The sequence below is a fragment of the Camarhynchus parvulus genome, chromosome 1A (assembly GCF_901933205.1).
Source record: "Camarhynchus parvulus chromosome 1A, STF_HiC, whole genome shotgun sequence".
Lineage (NCBI taxonomy): Eukaryota > Metazoa > Chordata > Aves > Passeriformes > Thraupidae > Camarhynchus > Camarhynchus parvulus.
The window spans coordinates 56,125,154-56,143,397 of NC_044586.1; the positions used below are offsets into that span (position 1 = coordinate 56,125,154).

The 18,244-nt window shown below is 42.4% G+C and overlaps 1 protein-coding gene across 3 annotated transcripts in view; it reads left to right on the top strand.

Moving 5' to 3' along the window:
- Positions 1-18,244, top strand: part of LAMB4 (laminin subunit beta 4) — a 43,747-nt gene that overhangs the window by 14,561 nt on the left and 10,942 nt on the right. For all 3 annotated transcript variants that reach the window (XM_030960414.1, XM_030960413.1, XM_030960415.1), the window contains exons 13-27: positions 319-398; positions 1,372-1,522; positions 2,446-2,577; positions 3,277-3,462; positions 4,652-4,773; positions 5,460-5,580; positions 6,499-6,676; positions 8,031-8,174; positions 8,383-8,614; positions 10,531-10,688; positions 12,179-12,403; positions 13,512-13,732; positions 15,561-15,657; positions 15,989-16,364; positions 16,729-16,889. In XM_030960414.1, coding sequence (XP_030816274.1) covers positions 319-398; positions 1,372-1,522; positions 2,446-2,577; positions 3,277-3,462; positions 4,652-4,773; positions 5,460-5,580; positions 6,499-6,676; positions 8,031-8,174; positions 8,383-8,614; positions 10,531-10,688; positions 12,179-12,403; positions 13,512-13,732; positions 15,561-15,657; positions 15,989-16,364; positions 16,729-16,889 — 2,584 coding nt within the window. The remainder of the gene's footprint in view (positions 1-318; positions 399-1,371; positions 1,523-2,445; positions 2,578-3,276; positions 3,463-4,651; positions 4,774-5,459; positions 5,581-6,498; positions 6,677-8,030; positions 8,175-8,382; positions 8,615-10,530; positions 10,689-12,178; positions 12,404-13,511; positions 13,733-15,560; positions 15,658-15,988; positions 16,365-16,728; positions 16,890-18,244) is intronic.

The following is an 18,244-nucleotide window of genomic DNA, read 5'->3' on the forward strand; positions in this document are numbered from 1 at the left end:
GTATGCTCCCAATTTGCATTGACACGTCTGCTTTTCTTTCACTGCTCCCAAGTATTTGTGCAATCAAATTGCAGGGGGAGGAGCACTCCCAGAAAGGAAATGCCCTTGATCCATCTTAGCTGTTTACAGAGCAATTTGCTTGTACAGGTGGTAAATATCTGCCTCTTGCAGTGGCTGAGCACCCCTGCTATCCAGTAAGAGGAACAATCTCCCGTGGCCAAGCACAGTAGTGCTCCATTGTTCATCCAGCAGAACGAGTTTTGTTTTGCTTTGCATACTTAAACTTTTGCCATAAAAGAACCTTTCTTTTTATACCAGGCAGGGTATTGGGGTCTTGGCAACAGCTTGTATGGCTGTTCTCCATGTGACTGTGATATTGGTGGATCCCAGAATAACTTGTAAGTTCTTCAAGTTCTTTCTTGGCTTTAATTTTTATAAACTCTTAGGCTAGATTTTCTGGTAAGGTTAATACAGTCACAGTACAGATAGGAAAATAGAATGTAGATGGAATTTCATCATATACAAAGTCCTTTACACATATACATATACTTCACACTTTACAGTGTATAGTTGGGTGGAGATCTTGGAAATTTATTTGTGGTAAGGGGATTTACCTATTTCCTTTGAAGCCAACCTTAAATCTGGTTAAGCCTAGATGTGTTTAATATGAAATATAAAATATATGCCTTGAGAGAACCAGAGGCCCTAATATTATTAGAAATTAGAAGTCAGAGGTGTCCGATTTTTAACTTAGCTTCCTACCTTAAATGCTAGATTTTTTTTTCTGGGTCCTATTTAAAAAGTATCATTTTAGAAGAAAGGTTGGTTTCATTTGGGCTCCTCCAAAAATCTGTTGGGCAGGGGTCTTTACTACTGCTTTTAGGCTTCAGACAGAGGAGCACATAGTCCCATGCTGTAGAGCAGCTCCTTGTGAGCAGGTAAATCACCTGGTGTGTTAAATATACTTGTAAGCATATGAAAACATTCAATATCAGTCCTTCTGATCCATGTCCTGCCTCCATAATTGTGGGTGACAGATTATTAAGAATCGTGATACAGTGATTCTTATAGAAAAAGAACAAGAAATGATACAGGAATAGATGCTCAGGAAACAAAAGGATCAGTGCTTCAGGTATGGAACAGATAAAGACAAAGGAGGTTGTGAACTCTGAAGTAATGGAAAAGTAGCATTGACTAAATCCAGCATCAGAAACTGGAGGTGGACGATCGGAAGAAGTTTAGTGATGGAGGTAATCCAGCAACAGGAGAAATTAAGCAAAGATGGAACAAGGGTGGGTGTGAGCTGCCCTCATGCTGTGAGGACCCAGCTGTGCCACCCTGATGTCCTCCCTTTTCCAACTCCTCCCATAGGTGCTCTCCGAAGGACGGTCAGTGCGAGTGTCTGCCCAACATCGTGAGCCGCCAGTGCAACGAGCCAGCTCCAGGATTCTTCTTTCTGCCCCTGGACTACTATATTTATGAAGCTGAGCATGCAAGGCCCCTTTCTGGCTCTGCACCCCTGGTAGGTACTTGGATTTTTAGGTGTTGTACTGAGAGGGGATCATTGCAGTGGTGACATGGGAGCTGAGGCTGAGGAGGAGAGCCCGTGCCTGGGGAGCAGCTCTTTAGCAGGAAAATGCAAAACCAGCCCCATGGCCACTGTCAGTTTGTCTTTGTTTTTCGTGGACATGGCTATTCCATAACTGTGGCTGTCAGAAAGGGGCAGTCACTACAGCATGGTATGACCTGCAAAGCACACCTTGCTGCTTCTCAAGTGCAGGCTGGTCTATCATGAATCAGAGAAATAAAATTAATTATTTAAATTAAAGTATTTGAGCTGCCAATATCTCTCATGAAATGTTTTATTTCTGGAAATCTCCAGCAAGGGAAGAATCAAATTACTTTCTGCTCCATTGGACTAATTCCTGCTGCCTTATATAACGGCATTGATTGTAGCCTAATTTCCTCAAGAATTTGGCATCCATCTGTAATGTTTTTAGAAAAATTAATTATTTTCCCCCCTTTCAACATGGGGGCAGTTGTTGCCCATGCTGAGTGCAAGCCTGGAATGCATCCCTTCCTCTGTCTATGCTTTTGCTAACATTTTTTCTCTGACATGTATAGAAATTATAGATAAGGAATAATAAAAAAAATGTTTATTTGCATGTTGCATCCACAAATATTTAGCTAGAATCACAATCAGCAATTATCCTACAGTCCAATAATTAAATGGAAAACAGATGTCTGGGACGTAGCTTATGAGGGAAAAGTGCAAGTTAATTTTAAAGGAGTGAGGGAAAAAGATTTCCAGCAGCTGCTGAGCCACAGTTTAGAGTTTCTCCCAGCGAGAATAGATCTTGTTTTAAGAATGTGGGTTTTCATTTACTTGCTTACCACCCTTCAACATTGTTGACACAGTGCTGCTCCTCTTTTATTACTTCATAGGTTCAGCCAAGCACTCTTCCAAGGTGTGACATTTACTTCCAGAAGAAAGGCTATGAGTTCATGATTGAAAATGGAAAGATTGTGTTAAACAGGAACAAGAAACGAACTGTAAGGAAATCTGGACTGGAACAGGTAACTTAGTACTTGAGTAGTTACTAAAGTTTACACCAAATAATAAAATTTTATTTTGTAACAAAGGGCGAGGAAATGTCTGAGCACATGGGATTTGCAGTCTTAGACATTTCAATCCTGACGCAAATCAATTTTTTGGTACACAGTTGGGTTGGACATTTTATTATTCACGCTGACAGACTTGCTCTGCTATGTCCGGTGCCTTTGTAGACTCAAGTTCCATGAATTTTTGGAAGAGAAAAGGCCTTATGAAAGGTAAACTTTTTTTTTGGTTGCAAGACATTTTCAACAAGTTTACCAAGACATTAGCATGGTACCTCCTGCACTTAAGTGCAGCCTTTGTAAGTACTGATATTTATGAATCTAGCTTACAATGGAATGGTCCAGCCATGTATGAAATCAGGCTTACTTTGTTAAGGTTTGCAATGTGAATGTTTGGAGATGCCAAATATTCAGAGGTGAGCAGATTATTCTAGTCCCTCTTATTGCTGTTGCTGCAAAGTTATAGGAACCTTTCCTTTACATGGGCCCCCAAATATCCTACCTTTGGGAGAGTTCTTAGATTGCTTGTTCAGAAAATGAGACTGATGGCTGAAATAAGTAAACAATGTGGCAGAAATACTTCCTTTTTTTTTCTGGCTTTGTTTCAGTTGTAATTTGACTCTGTGTGCTGCTGAAGATGCCTGTGTGTCTCTGCAGGGTGCGATGCAGTTTGGACAGGACTCGGATGTGGCGGTGGTGTTCCGGCAGCCCAGCGCTGGCCGGGCTGTCACCTGGACAGGACACGGCTTCGCCCGCGTTCCCAGCGGAGCTGGGCTCAGATTTGCCATCAGCAATGTTCCCTTTGCTATGGACTTTGATATCACAGTTCGCTATGAGCCTGAGGTACTTGTGATGTCTTGTGTGTCTTGTGGTGTTGTGATAGGTGCAGGGTCTATTTTGTGAATAATAGGATGAGCAACTTGTCCTATTCTTTATACTAAAAATTAAAATTGCTTGGTTTTTCACCCAGCAACAAATTGCCTTACCAACCAAGTAATATGTTCTCCACTGACCCCCTTAACCCTTTCCACTCAAATATGAAAAATTTGCACTAAAAGTGTTTTCTAAGCATTGGCCAAGATTTCATCTTCTGAGTGTTTCTCTTTTGGCAGCTTTACTTGGACTGGACTTTTACTCAAAAATCAAACACATGGAAAATGCAGTTCCTTTTAGACAAGCATCATGTATTCCTAGCTGGGTTTTTTGGGCAGTAAAGCGTGTACAGGCAGGAGTCATCTGCGTAGATATTTATCCAGGCCTTTTGCAGGCACCCTGCTTCCCAGTTGTTCCATCTGGACTCTGAGATGTGTGAAAATTGTAGAACAATAGCCAAATTACTATTTTTTGCCTGGAGAAGATTTCTTAATGATGATGACATGTCTAGGGAAATCTGTTAATCCAAATCTGGTTAAACTCAGGTCCTTACCCATGTCTCCAAAAACACACGCAAGTGTTTCATTGGTACCAGCTTTTGTAAACTCCTTACTCTTTTGCAGTTCTCTGGGACAGCCCCACACCTCAAGATTTTCCTGCTGTCTATTGTGTTTTGTTCTCTGACTAGCACTCTGAGGCAAAACAATCTCCCAGTGTTTTAAAACATTGGAACAATTTTTCAGTGGGCTAGTTTGAGGTAGCTTTTTCTGTCTGAGGATTGAAGAGTTGGGTTTTAAATACATTTGATACAAAGTCTTTTATGTTTACTATTTCTTATTAGATGTGTGAAAAGGCAGCTAAAGGACATCTCCAGAAAAACACTGTGCTAAGAAAAGAAACAGCTCCAATGACTCTAACAGAGATGTTTCCATTTGAACCAGCTGAGGTCCCATTTCCAGCTCTGCTTTTCATTATCTATTGCAAATACAATGAATTTTTCACAATAACATTGTTTTTCAGTGCTGTAAAGAATAAAGAGAAAGTCTGTCTGGTCACTGCAGTGTGCAGTGACTCACATGGCTTTCATTTAACACTTACAAAGAGAAAGCAGGTTTTTCAGATACAAAATATAGCCAGAATTTTTGTCTTTTGTTTATAGTTCTTGGAAGACTGGCTTGCAAGTGTTGCCATCCAGCCTGCTGGTATCTTGTCAGGTCAACACTGCAAAAACAAGGTCCTTTCACAGGAGCCACATGAGCTGCCTCTCCCAGCTACAAAGAGGTCTGACTGTTGCTGTCTTTTTGCCTGTAGATCTTTTGTGTACAAATCATTTACTGAAGCACTGCAGAGCAACACATGTGTGGGATAGTGGGAACATCAGAAACACATGCGTGGCCTTTTCTGTTGCTGGCACACCACAATACTACACAGGGTCTAAGGAAGAGTCTGGTGCCCCAGCCCTTAATCTGGCAAACATTTGCCAAACCCAGGAGGGCAGCCTGAGATCCAGCTAGGGTTGGTTGCTCTGGTGAAGATCAGAATGGAAAGGAACTATTGAGTTAAACTCACTGTCCTAGTCTACTTTCAAAACCAGCTTTTCAGCTTGGACCTGTGTAAAGAATAGAGAGAAGCTAAGAGGATGTGACCAATGTCTTGATCAAATAGGGACAGGAAAGGATGAATATGAGCAGTGAATTGCAAACCCCCTTGCTAGAAGCAGTAAAACCTGCCATTTTCAGTTTAATCTCCTCAGTTTAAATTGCACTTAGAGAATCATCTGGCAGAAGTCCTGCAGCTTTCCCAAAGCCTGCAAGCGTGGGGCTGGGCGTGCTCCTCACAGCAGCAGGGCTTGCTCAAGGCTGCAGGCATCCGTTTGCAGGCACAGAGGAAGGGAGAGCTCACAACATTCAGTAAACTTGCCTTGTCCTGACTCCTGGCTATAACTGTGCTTCATTTCTGCTAAACAGGATTGCAATTCTGCAAACCCCAGTCTGCCTGGAGCCGGGAACAGAATATTTTGTGGATGTGTATTTTTCCCAGCTCTCTGCCTCTGACAAAAAGGCAAAATCATTCATCTTGATTGACTCAGTGAGTAGTTCTGTCACAAGTCCCTTGAGATTGTATTTATACACAGTGCTATTTTTTACAGACTTATTAGAAGTGTTTTTAAATAAGGTATAGTGTGTTTTAATAGAAATTCAGCTTCTGTTTTTCTCCATTGGCATTGTTTGCATATTTTTGTATGGAAAGGCAGAATTGTATCTGGTTAAATTTTCATGGAGCAATACAAGTCACACTTGTTGCATGCATTGCATGTATCTCTATCTGTTGCTCATTGATTATGAACACAGTCCATATGTATGTGCTGATAAGATGCTGTGGCTATGGATATAAATTTGTACAGCTCCTCATCACTTAGGTTTTTAAAAATATCTCTAATTTGTTTGAATCGTGGATATTTTTAAGGATTATATTGGAAAAGTAAAATAAGTCTTGTATTTCCTGGGAATCAGTTCCAGATATTTTGCAAGTTTCCATCAAGTCAGGAACTGGGTGTTAGTTTTGGGTCCTTCTCTTGAAAATACTTTTAGGTCTATTTCTCTTATTATTCTTGTAGAAGTGGACCAGGCAAGGGCTGGCTATACTTGGACATAGAACCTTAGCTGATTTTTCCCTATCACAGTAATACCAGTAAAAATTTTGGCCAGACACTGCTTTTGGAGTCACTAACACAGCACAGCAAGACCAGTTCTGAGCATATATCAGAGGTCTTATTATAATTTTATTTTTAAAAACACAGTCTCTCTTATTTGAAGAACTCAGGGAATGTTTAGACCTTGAGAATAAATGTGAATTTAGATGACAGAATGGCACAACTGCAGATTTGGAAACCCAGTGCTCCAGGCCTCTGTCACTGCAATGGAAAGCACATTAAGAGAATGTGGGAAATTCTGCTTTTCAATATATCTAAGCAAAAATATTTTCTTTTCTCTCTTAACGACAAAGCTTGGACTTATTCCCAGAATCGGATCTGTGGAGAACTTGTGCAGTGAAAAGGATTTAGATGAGTACCAGAAGTATCACTGCGTTGAAATTGCATCTGAAGTTGGGCCTCACGTCCTGCCCGAAGCGTGCGCGCGGCTCGTAGCGAGCCTGTCAGCCCGAATCCACAACGGCGCCGTCGGTAAGGACCAGCCTGCACAGGCAGCCCTTTTGGGCAGTTGCTGGCTTTCCCTTGGGTTTGTAGGATATGTTGACTGTAGAGCTCTGAGCCTGCAGTGGTGTAGAAGTGAAGCTGGCCAGCATGTGATATCCATGCATGCGCAGGGTATATCCCACTGAATGCTGTGTGTGCTGCAAATACCTCTTGGTGGCATGAATCTCAGAGTTCATCACTCCTGATGGGCTTCATGGAGCAGCATGAGAGGGACCATGGCAGTGTTTTTGTGTCTTCTGAAAAGCATTTGAATCAGATGCCTTTACCATATGGCCAAGGCAGTTAACTCTCCTTCTTTTCTGGCTGCTGTTAAATGACAGAGAAGTTTCTAAGCCCTCTCTTTAGATGCTGTAGGCCAGCTGAATGCCTTGGTAAGATTCCAGACATGATGGTACTTATGTTGGTGTACTGGAAGAGATTCACCAAGTAAACCTTGATATTCCAGCAAGAAGGCAGCAGCAGGTGGGGTTTGAAATTCCTAGGCAGCTTCCTGGACCCACCATTAGTTGGGCTCAGCAGCTCAGGGAATTTCCCAAGTACTTGGCCCAGAGAAATGGAACTTCTCTGCACTTCCAGTAACAGGAGGGGCCTTTCTGGGCAACTTTGGTGGCCAGCTTCTTTCAGGGAGCCTAGCAGCAATGCCTCCAGAGTGATGGCATCTGCTCGGATTGGGCAATTTTTAGCACTGATGCCTCACTTTAATCTCAGGCAATGAGGTCACAGCTGTGCAACCAGTGAACCCCTCATTTAGGCTTGGGATGTGATAACTTCCTATTGGCCTGATTCCTAAAGTGACAAGATTCTCCCAATGAAATGTGACACCTTGGTTTTCTAGTACTTTCCAGAGCATCCTGGGCAAACATCCTCTGGGGGTTAGCAGAGCATCTTCACTCAACAAGTTAGTCCAAGGTGTCCAGAAGAAAACAAACAGTACACAGATGCAGACTAAATACAGCTTGCAGGTTATGTCCAGTGCTTCAGCTAGATGCAGATTTATAGCAAATCTTTCTAGACTTCACAATGTCTCTATTTGGATCTACACTTTGCTACCCCATTTCTGTCTTACCCCAAATGTGTGCTGAAGGCAATGCCTTGAATGCGGCAACTGCAACACCAAGACTTGTGCTGGTGCCTGGTATACCATCACTGTTGGTGCTACACCATCAAATGATCTAAACTATAGCATCATCAGTTTAGTGAACCCTGAGAAGAATAATCAAACTCTTTCCTACCTATTTTAAATTGTGAAACCTGCAAGCTGATGAGAGCAGTAAAACTCCTTGACAACCAAACCTGTTTTGATTTTCTTTCTCCTTGCCAGCATGCAAGTGCAATCCCCAAGGGTCGCTGAATGCCAGCTGTAGTAAGCTGGGGGGCCAGTGTCAGTGCAAAGCCAACGTCATGGGACGCTGCTGTGACACCTGCTCTGCAGGCAGCTACGGCTTCGGCTTCCATGGCTGCTATGGTGAGTGCCTTGCAGCCAGCACTGCTACCAGGACCACTAGCACACCCCAATGTTTCAGGGCTTTGAATCCCGGATTATGTGTCAAGCCATACAAAAAATGTTCCCACGAATAACAAATTTTTCATCCCTGCTGCCTTTAAGCAGCGTCAGCGATGAGATGGGTGGCAGGAACACTTTAAGGACCAGCTTTGCTTTCGGTGTTTTCCAGCGTGCGAGTGCCACCCGCAAGGCTCGCTGAGCACGCTGTGTGACCAGGTGACGGGGCAGTGCTCCTGCCGCCGGGACGTGGATGGCCAGCGCTGCAGCCGCTGCCTGCCCGGCTACTTTGGCTTTCCCCACTGCCGTCCCTGCCCGTGTAATGGCCACGCGGAGCTGTGCGACCCTCGGACCGGAGAGTGCCTCGAGTGCCGCGGCTTCACCGCTGGAAGGCACTGCGAGAGGTCAGTTCATGGGCACTGCTGCAAGGCTCCAGCACACACTGCTGGTCTCCAAAGTGCCTGTGCAGCTGGGGGCCTACAAATGCATCAATGACCTTAACAGGCCGTTGAGCCATTACCCCAGGTTTGCAGAACACTTAACAGGTCATTGACATGTAAACATGAAACTGCTGAATGTCAGGTACCTATTTCATTGCTATTACCTATTGCACGTGGGAATGTGCATGCGATGCCTGTGGGTGGACTGCAGGCAGGGCATGCACCCAGCATTGCAGTGGGCTACCTGCAAGAAGGCATTTGAGACATAAACTCACTCCTGCCAGATTCCAAATTGCCAGCTTTCAAATTTAAAATTCAGCATGAGGCTAGCCAAGAGGCTGAATATTGTGCTGAATACTCATTTTAATACCTGCAATTACCTTCAAGGAGTGTAGGTAAATGTGCCCTCTTTGCTGGTCATATTAGTTCCGTGTCACCGGAAAATTACTTTTCCCACATGTTCCAGCTTCATTCAGAGCACTGCTCCTCTTTTTTGTTTTGTACACTGGCAGCAGTATCACAGTTCAACATGGACATTGAAATTAGGTTTGCTTAGTTTGGTTTGGCTGGACTATACCTTGTCATTAATTTTTAAGAGGTTTTCTTCATGAAACCTGTTGAACTTTTCCTGCAGTGGTTTTAGACAATACAGTGTTTGGCTGTTCTACTTGTAGATGGCAAACATTAAAAATGGGAGACTGAAACACTTTTTGCCCTGTGGCTTTGCAGGATCTCCTTGGCTATATGATTATTCTCCCAGGGGAGGATAATAATGTTTCCATTTCCCATAGTAAAACAGATCAAAGACTGAGAAGCCTCTGGGTTGTTGTTGCTGCAGCTGCAGGACTGTGGGGGGTTGGGTTGCGGAGGCAGCAGTGGTAGGCAGGGTGGTTGAGCCCCCAGAGAGCCCCAAAAGCCCCCACCAGTTTGGGTAACAGCACAGCCACCAGCACCTTGAAGGAGCCATTACCCCAGGTTTGCAGAACATGTCAGACAGAGCATGGCTCAATACATATGTTACATCTACAATATGCAGTATTCTCTGAGTATACTTGAGGAATCATTGCTTTTTTGCCTTTTTTGCCACTTTTTTGCCTTTTTTGCCACTTTTTACTGTCATGCCAACCACTCTGTGTGTCTGGATGGAAATAGATGAATATATGTGTTGATAGGTAAATATACAGAATTTTTATATGGCAGCTTTTAGCTACCTATGCAGAGTATGTGTGATATGCCATATCATAATCTGCAGAGGATCAGGAACGGGACATCACGCCATGATCAATGTGATCAAGTGAAGCCAATTTATTGCAAAAAGCAAGCTATATTTATACTGTGTTCTATTGTTCATGCCTCAAGCTAATACATGATTGGTTAAATCCTTCTGTGCATGTGTTTTAAGCTTTCAGTTAATTTTTGTTTTTCTTCTTCACGCATCTCGCTGTGGTTTTCTTGTCTGCCTTTACATCCTGAACCGTCTGTTGCTGAGCATGTTCTTCTTCTTTCGTCTCCTTCAAGGGCATTGTGACCTTACTCAGTTTCTATGAAGACTGGATTGTGCATATATATATATATCCATTGTCTTGCAAAAACCCCTCAACCATAATCATTCAGTTTTAAATTGTTCCAGAGTAGGTGAAAGTCTTCGCAAACATTTATTGAAAGGAAAACATATGGCTTTTTGGTTTTGCTTCAGATTTTGAGAATGCAGCTCTGATTTTCCATTTTAGAACACCTTTGAAGCTTGAAATATCTCTACCAATTGATGGAGATAGCATTACAATGATCTGGAATATTAATTTCAAAGTATACATGTAAATTGATTCACCTGCATGAAGCACTTGACAATTTGTCCTGCTTTGTGTTGACTGCTTTGGCAGGTGCATGGATGGCTATTATGGAAACCCTCTGGATGGAGAACCCTGCCACCCATGCATGTGCCCAGGGCCGCCTACAAGCAATAGGTATTTTGCACATTCCTGTTACCAGGACTCCCAGTCTGCACAGCTTGTCTGTAATTGTCTCGAGGGATATTCAGGTATGAAGCAAAATAAGGACTGGTTTTGATACTACTTTAATTAATGTAAGAGAAAAAAAATTATCATCCTCCACCTGTCATGTGTTCCGAAATGACAATGACGTAATGCTAATAAAACAGCTAAGAGGAGTTAGCACTCGAAGTTTACTGAAATTATGTGGCTAAGTTCTGACTAGGAAGAATGGGAATTGTGCAGTTAGTGTTTTCAAAAGGGATTCACCTATGTGGGTACAGTGAAGTCATTTATTGTTCCGATGTCACTCTCTGGAAATCTCCTCCTTTCCAGGGTCATTACACTAATCTGGTGGGAACAGGGGGGGAGAACTGCAGTTGCTTGTTACCTCTGAAAAAGAAGCATTGCAAGCCCAAATGGGAATGACTAGGGCATCAAAAAGAGCTGATAAGATTTCCTAATCAGAGAAACTCTTTGACATTATGCCTTAGAGTGACTCTTCATGGTTCAAATAGTAATTTTACAAATGGGATTTCTGTTCTCAGCTGTCTGAAATGCAGATATTTTTGCAGTAAACTGATTCCTCATTTCCTAAGATCATGTTGACTTAGGTTGAATTCCTGAAGGGAAAGCTGAAGATATTTCCCTTCCTTTGGGCATTAGAAAGATATCCTCTGGTGGAAGCAAAGCTTAATGGGAATCACTGCTGAAAATTAAACCAATGCTGTCATCTTTACTTAGGCAAGGTTTCTTTATAAGTCAAGAGTGGTTTTGCTTGAGTAATTGCTGTAGGGTCAAAATTATGTTGGTGTTCACCCAGGGGGCTTCTGTCCTCACAAATCACTGCACTTCTCAGTTTTGGACTTTATTGCTCCTGCTCCTTTCCAGCAAGACTCTTGATCCCCTCTGTAGCAGTGTTCTCACTTTCTCAGAGATTTAGAAAAGCTCTGAGTCCTGAGGAGCACAGTGAAGGAAGAGAGGCTGAGGATGATCCAGTGGATGTGGTTCCAGAAACACCAGTCTGCCCAGAATGGTTTCTGAGATGCAGAGGTTGCACCCAGATCAGGGCAGGCATTGAGACAAACTGCAGTACTAGTTGTAATGCCAGCAAGGACAGAGCATCAGAGTTCATCTGAACTCCTGGGTATCCCCCACCCACCAATGCTGCTGTTGGAGTGAAGGGCCAAGGAAAATCCTGCAAATATGGCTAACCCTGAGTACTGCCACTGAATGGACTTTGGTGGAAAAAGGCGTTTGGAGGTGTTATATGACGGGGCACCTAATTGTTCTTACTGAAAGGCCTTCCTTGGTATAAACAGCTTGGGATGGGAAGGGTGTCTTACCATCAGATTTCAGTGGGGAAGATATAATTTAAACTGTTCAGAGAATTAAAGGGCAATGATCTCAAACAGGTGGATATTTTCCACTGGAAATGTGCATTTGAACAGACAGTCTGAATATTTTAATAATATTACTGGAAATTACATGTTTCACTTGAATTCCATCAGCCAACAATATTTTTACCTTCCTCTGACAGGCAATCAGTGTGACAAGTGTCCTAGTGGGTTCTACAAAAACCCCAGCAGCCCTGGGCTTGACTGTGCACCATGTCCCTGCAATAACAACATTGATTTGACAGACCCAGAGTCCTGTAATGGGGTCACTGGGGAATGCACCAAGTGTTTACACAACACCCATGGAGCAAACTGCCAGTTCTGCAAACCAGGTTATTTTGGCTCAGCCCTCAATCAAAGCTGTCAAAGTAAGTAAAAACACTGCAACTGTGTTTTACTACCAAGAAATGTTTTTAAAAAATAGGCTATAGGGAGAGGCTAGACCTTGGAGGGAGGACAAAACTGAAGAAGATAAATAGAGCAAAATATAAGAATCACAAATATATTTCTCTATCTACTAAATATAAATATATCAATGATACAAATAACTTAACATGGCATCTATTAAATTCTTTGTCATCCAACTCACTCTCATACTGAATGTCACTCCTAGGAAATACTCTATGTGAAATGAAAGCAGTACTCTCTGTTAGAAGAAAAAATGTGCATTCAGCTTATTCAGGAAGGAATCAAAAGTAAAGGAATCAGTGATAATTGTTTATCCATGTTGCTGGCTGATGCCAACTAAGTTCAGTTAGAGCTCAGTTAACCAGATGATCCCTTGCTGAACTTCCTGCCTTACCAGTTGTTTTCAGTAAGTGGCTAGAGAGAGAGCATTCAGGCAATTGAATAGATTCCATGAGGACACATCAGTAACTCAGCACTTTGAACAGAAGAGTAGGAGTGAAAGAAAAAGCAAGGCACAAGCTTCTTCCCAGTTTTTCTCTAAACTCATTTTCAGAGATGTGCCTGATTGAGGATTTAATTTTTATGGCCAAGATAACTATAAGTATAGTCAAGAAACAATTTTTCTGGGAATCTCTAAAATACAGTCCAAGCCCATCCCTTGTTCATTCTTGGAAGATGTCTGTTAGAAATTGTTAAGTAAGAACTTTTGGCTCCTTACAAGGAAGACTTCTTATCTTACTTGGCTTACTGGGGATTCCCACGCTGGATAATGCCTACTGTAAATCAACTTATCCTTGCCCAACATATTTAACATTGCATTCTAATAAGATTCAAAATACACTGAGCCTTCATTTTCTGTGCCTATCTTAAAAGGGTTGAACATTCACAGTAAGCTTTTTTCTCAAAGCCATATATGAGTTATTACAGAAAGACAGATAATGTGTATGAGATTAAACATGTTCAAGGTCACTAAAAGTAAACCTACAGCATGGGCTTTCTATCCAGCTCTGACTGGCCATCAGCTGTCTGTATTTCTGTCTGCTGTAGTAATTGTCCCTCTTTTTCCAGGCTGCACGTGCAATCTGGTAGGTGTTCAGCCTGCCCTGTGCCCAGGGGGGGACGCAGCCTGCCTGTGTGACCCAGCCACAGGAGCTTGTCCGTGCCTGCCCCATGTGCTGGGTGCCACGTGTGACCAGTGTGCCTCTGGCTACTGGGACCTGGCCAGTGGAAAAGGATGTCAGACCTGTGACTGTGATCCAAAGAACTCCCAAAGCAACCAGTGCAACCAGGCAAGGAAATTACCGTTTTCCAGAAACCGAGGTGCTGGTGTTTTGACATGGCAAAGTGGGGACCCTCTTATAAATGAAGATCGTTTTTTTGTCATATTCCCTAAAACCAAAAAATTCTTTGGAAGTTTGTAGTTGGTGCAATCACACTGTGAGTCATTGTCTTGGTTTGGAAAGACAGGAGTCTGCTAAGGAAGGCAGGAGCCTCCCCTGAAATTGAGAATGTAAACCCTCCCCACCCCTCCGAATTGCTACAATTTTAAATTAAGGGGGCTCTCAGGCAAAGATATGGGAGCAGGCAATAACAGTTCTTTAATAGGGAAGAAATAAAAAGAATAAACAATACAGTCCACTGGAACAACACTGACAGAGTCAGAACCCAACCTGACACCCTGTTGGTCAGGGTGCTGGTGGCAGTCCGATTGAAAATGTGGCTGCAGTCCTCTGAAGTATCAGGTGTGGTTCTGTTGGAGCAAGGGGAATCTGTAGAGAAGGATGTAGTCTTCCTCTGAAGATCCAGGAGGAAAAGGCAGCTGCTGTTCCTCTGGGGAATCTCGTGGAGAAAAAAACTGAAACTGCAATTTCAGAATCTTGGAGTATATGGGGTAGCAGTGCTTGGCTCCTCCCTCTGGGCGGAGCATCTCACAATGGGATGTTATAGTTCTTATCAGTCATGCACCAATATTCAATAGTCTGTTATCAGCAGAGGTCCCCTCCCGAGGAAGGTGTGAATGTGGTCATTCAAAGAGAGAGATAAGGCAAACTGCTCACTTGACAAGGTAATCAGCCATACAGATGGTAATGGAAAACATCTTGCATGCAATCTTCAACAGTCATTAAATCAAAAGTGTTGTTGTGATAATGAGGCTTTGCAATTTCTCTTTGCATGTTTTTTTGTCAAGTGGATCTTAGAAATACATTGTAAAAAGATGTCACAGGAAAAAGCTGCCTCATAACTACGCATATAGGGAAGAAGGAAATCCAAGCTCGGACCCAAGAGTCTAATGAGTATTTTTTAAGTGTTTATCTTCATAAAGTAGCAGCTGTGGCCATTACATTAATCAAGCCTCATCTATCATACTCTAGAGTACCTTTTCTTATCTTTAATTCCTGTGCACAATTCTGGGCTAGAATGTAGAAAAAAATTAAACAGCATTTCAGAACAGAGAGGTGAAATTGTGGTCCCATGGAGTCAACAGCAATTCTGCCATTGACTTCAGAGCACCAGGAGCTTATCCTCAAATCTTGCTGATGTACTTGCACATTTTTCTTTCAATATGCTCTCTGTTCCAGTTTATTCAGTAGATTTATTATTTTTTATAGCAAATTTAGTTCTTGACTTCAAAGAAATACTAGCGGTTATCAAAGTTGTAATTCCCTGGAGTCTAATTTAATAGCTGAATTTCAAAATATTTTTTCTAGGGCAACTTGCATAATATATCCTCAAGGTTTTCAGTTACAATTGATGTATTGTGTAGTTTAAGTTGAAATGTTAAGATGAGTTCTTAGATCTAGCAAAAATAAAAAATAATTATTTTGCAAAGGAAAAGAATCCTCAGATCATTGTCAGAGGATGAGTTCCCAAACAGCATCAGTAGATTGGATCATACAAAATCTCTGACATTAGTTAAGCAAAGCCATTTCTCAGACTGCATTTTGTTTTCAGGATCTTCAGGAGGAAGGTAGGAAAGCTGGGCCAATACTGTGTAAACAAACCATGGTGTTCAAAGACTGAGCAAGCAGTGTTGCTGCAGCTCTTGTACAGCTGTAATAATGTATATCCAGCCCTATGGCTCCGCTGGAAGTTATTCCACCCTATCTGTCTTTACAGCTTACAGGCCAATGCCCATGTAAGCCAGGTTACAGTGGAAGATGCTGTAATGAATGTGAGGAAAACTACTTTGGCAATCCCCAGCTGCATTGCGTTTGTAAGTATTATTGCGTGGGACAACTGAATTAGGAACTGCCTCAACATAAATGCTCACCTTTTATATTCACAGAGGAAACAACGCATTCATGTAGAGAAACAGCCTTTCATATGTTTGTGTGTATGAGATGGACAAGTGCTTATATTATTTATCTATATTTTTATTTAAATGGTTAAGATGGAAGTCAGAGATGAAGAGCCACTACTGTGCAGTCCACCTTGCTCTAGCTAAAACACTGCTTTGCTTTTATTATCTTGAAAAGTGTCTTTTTCATGCATTAATCCCACAGAAAAGGAACAACTGGATGTAACCTGCTGTTCCTTTCTTGCAGCGTGTGAGTGTAACCTGGAGGGGACCCGCCAGCCCACGTGTGACAAAGCCACCGGCGCGTGTAACTGCCGGGCTGGTGTCACCGGCCGGCTCTGCGACCAGTGCGCCCGCGGCTTTGAGAAGGACTTTCCCTCCTGCCCTCAGTGTCATCTTTGTTTTGATCAGTGGGATGCTGAAATTGCTGCTCTTGCTCAGACTGTGCAGGGCTTAATGAGGTTTGCAGCAAAGCTGGAAGCTAAAGGAGGACGAATGCCCAGCTGTGACTTGCGCTTCAAAGCCTTCGAAGATGCCATTTCTGAAACAGAACGCATTTTGAGACATCCTGTCCTTTCACTGGAGGCCCTTTCAGGCATCAGGGATTTTCAGGGCTACCTTCAGTAAGGGCTAGGTTGCTCCTGGAAAAATCCCTTAGCTGAAAAACTGTCTTCCCACAGACTCCACCAGCCATCCCTACATATCAAATCCCACTTCTGATCAGCACACAGATGCTGGTCCACTAAGTCACTGTTTTCAACAGATCTGTGAACAAAATAATCCTTAATATATGCCTAACCCATAGAGACATATAGTTAAATGCTGGAAATTTCCAATTCATACTTAAGGTTTTCTAAATAAGCCATATAATTAAATGTTTTTGCTTATTTGTAAATGTATCTCTTGCCCTCTAAAATGTTGTGTAACTTGGTTCTAGTTTAAGAACAATCTGATCTGACTTCTGCATAACTGTCCTATCCCCTTCAGACAAAAAGTTGCAGAGATGGATCCCCTTCACAGTTCACCCTTTGAATTTCCTGACCTTAACAAGAGCATAGAAGACATAGTAGAAGAAGCCAACCTAGTGTTTGAACTTCTACAACAAAAAATACATCTGCATCAAAGTTTTCAGTACATGAACTTCAAAGGTAAGTCAGCAATTAATTAAAATAGGTGGACATTTTCCCTAAAATTTTGGAATGCTTTCTCATAATTAAACCATACAACATTTTAAAGATCCCTTCGCTCCCTATGGTAGCACAAAAATGTTGACACTAATAACATTTTATACTGACTTTCCAAATTCTCTTTTGTCTTAAAATGCTGTGATTTCTAGCATCCCAAATTTCAGATGCACGCGCCAGGGTCACATCTGTCAGAAGTCTCATAAATCCAAATGCTTACATCAGGATACAAAAGAAACCCAGTTTCACAGTACAGACTCACATGCAATGGAACAGCAAAGGATTCCCCCAGCACGTTTGACTCCTCTTAGGAATACTTAAAGAACCTTGTACAGGAACAGTTTATTTAATTAAAGCATTGTGTCATAGTGCAGCTTCCTAGTGTTCTCATGGGAAAATACTTGACTTTATGTGGGACAGAAGTAGCTCTCCATCATCAAAAAATGTGAAAGCAGAACTGAGCTCCTTGGCACTTTTGAAAGAATTACATCCTCTGTGTTTGAGTTTAGTCTCCATCAGCTGCTAATAGCTGTAATGATGATGTCCCACACTAGTTTCTGGAGAAAAATGGGGCTGTGTCAGGCAGGGATCTTGAACAGATGCTACACCACCCACAATGGCAGGAGACGGTCAGCAGAATCCTCTCCAAAGAGATGGCTGCCAAGATATGAACCCCCAGAAGACAGGGTGCTCACCGCAGAAGACACAGTCTACAAGCAGTGCACTCCCACTTACAGTTCCTCTGTGTTTCATTCAGGCAAGAAAAACTTGGCCCAGGCAAGTTGGGTTTTTGGTTTGGTTTGGTTTGGGGTTTTTTGTTTGTTTGTTTTAGTTTGTTTGTTTTAATAAAAAGAAAGGAAAAAGAAAAAAGAAGGAAAAGTCAACAAAATGCAAAGTGGAGGGAATGGGAGAGAGGAAAAGAGGGATTAACAAAGGTTTAGGGCTCCCGTGCCCTGTTGTACTTGGCAGCCCCCTGGGGCAGCTCCTCTGCAAGCAGCCAGCAGAGCTCTCCCAGGCTCCACTTCTCAATTCAACTGAGCCTTGCACAGACAGAAAGGCAGAAAGGCAAAGAAACAATAAATCCCAGGGAGAGCAGTGGACACAGAGCTGAAGCATCCATGGTGCTCTCTGGTCACATTCCAAACCCACTTAATCTTTTGGCCTCTGGAGACAGATAAACAGCCCTATAAAAAGCACGTGGGAGTGTGGGGAGGGGAAGACCTTGAATTTAAGATGAATTTCCTATCAAGGCCACAAATATTCATTGGTTCTGCTACCAAGCATATAATAGCACAAAAATAACATTTCCCTCAAGATAA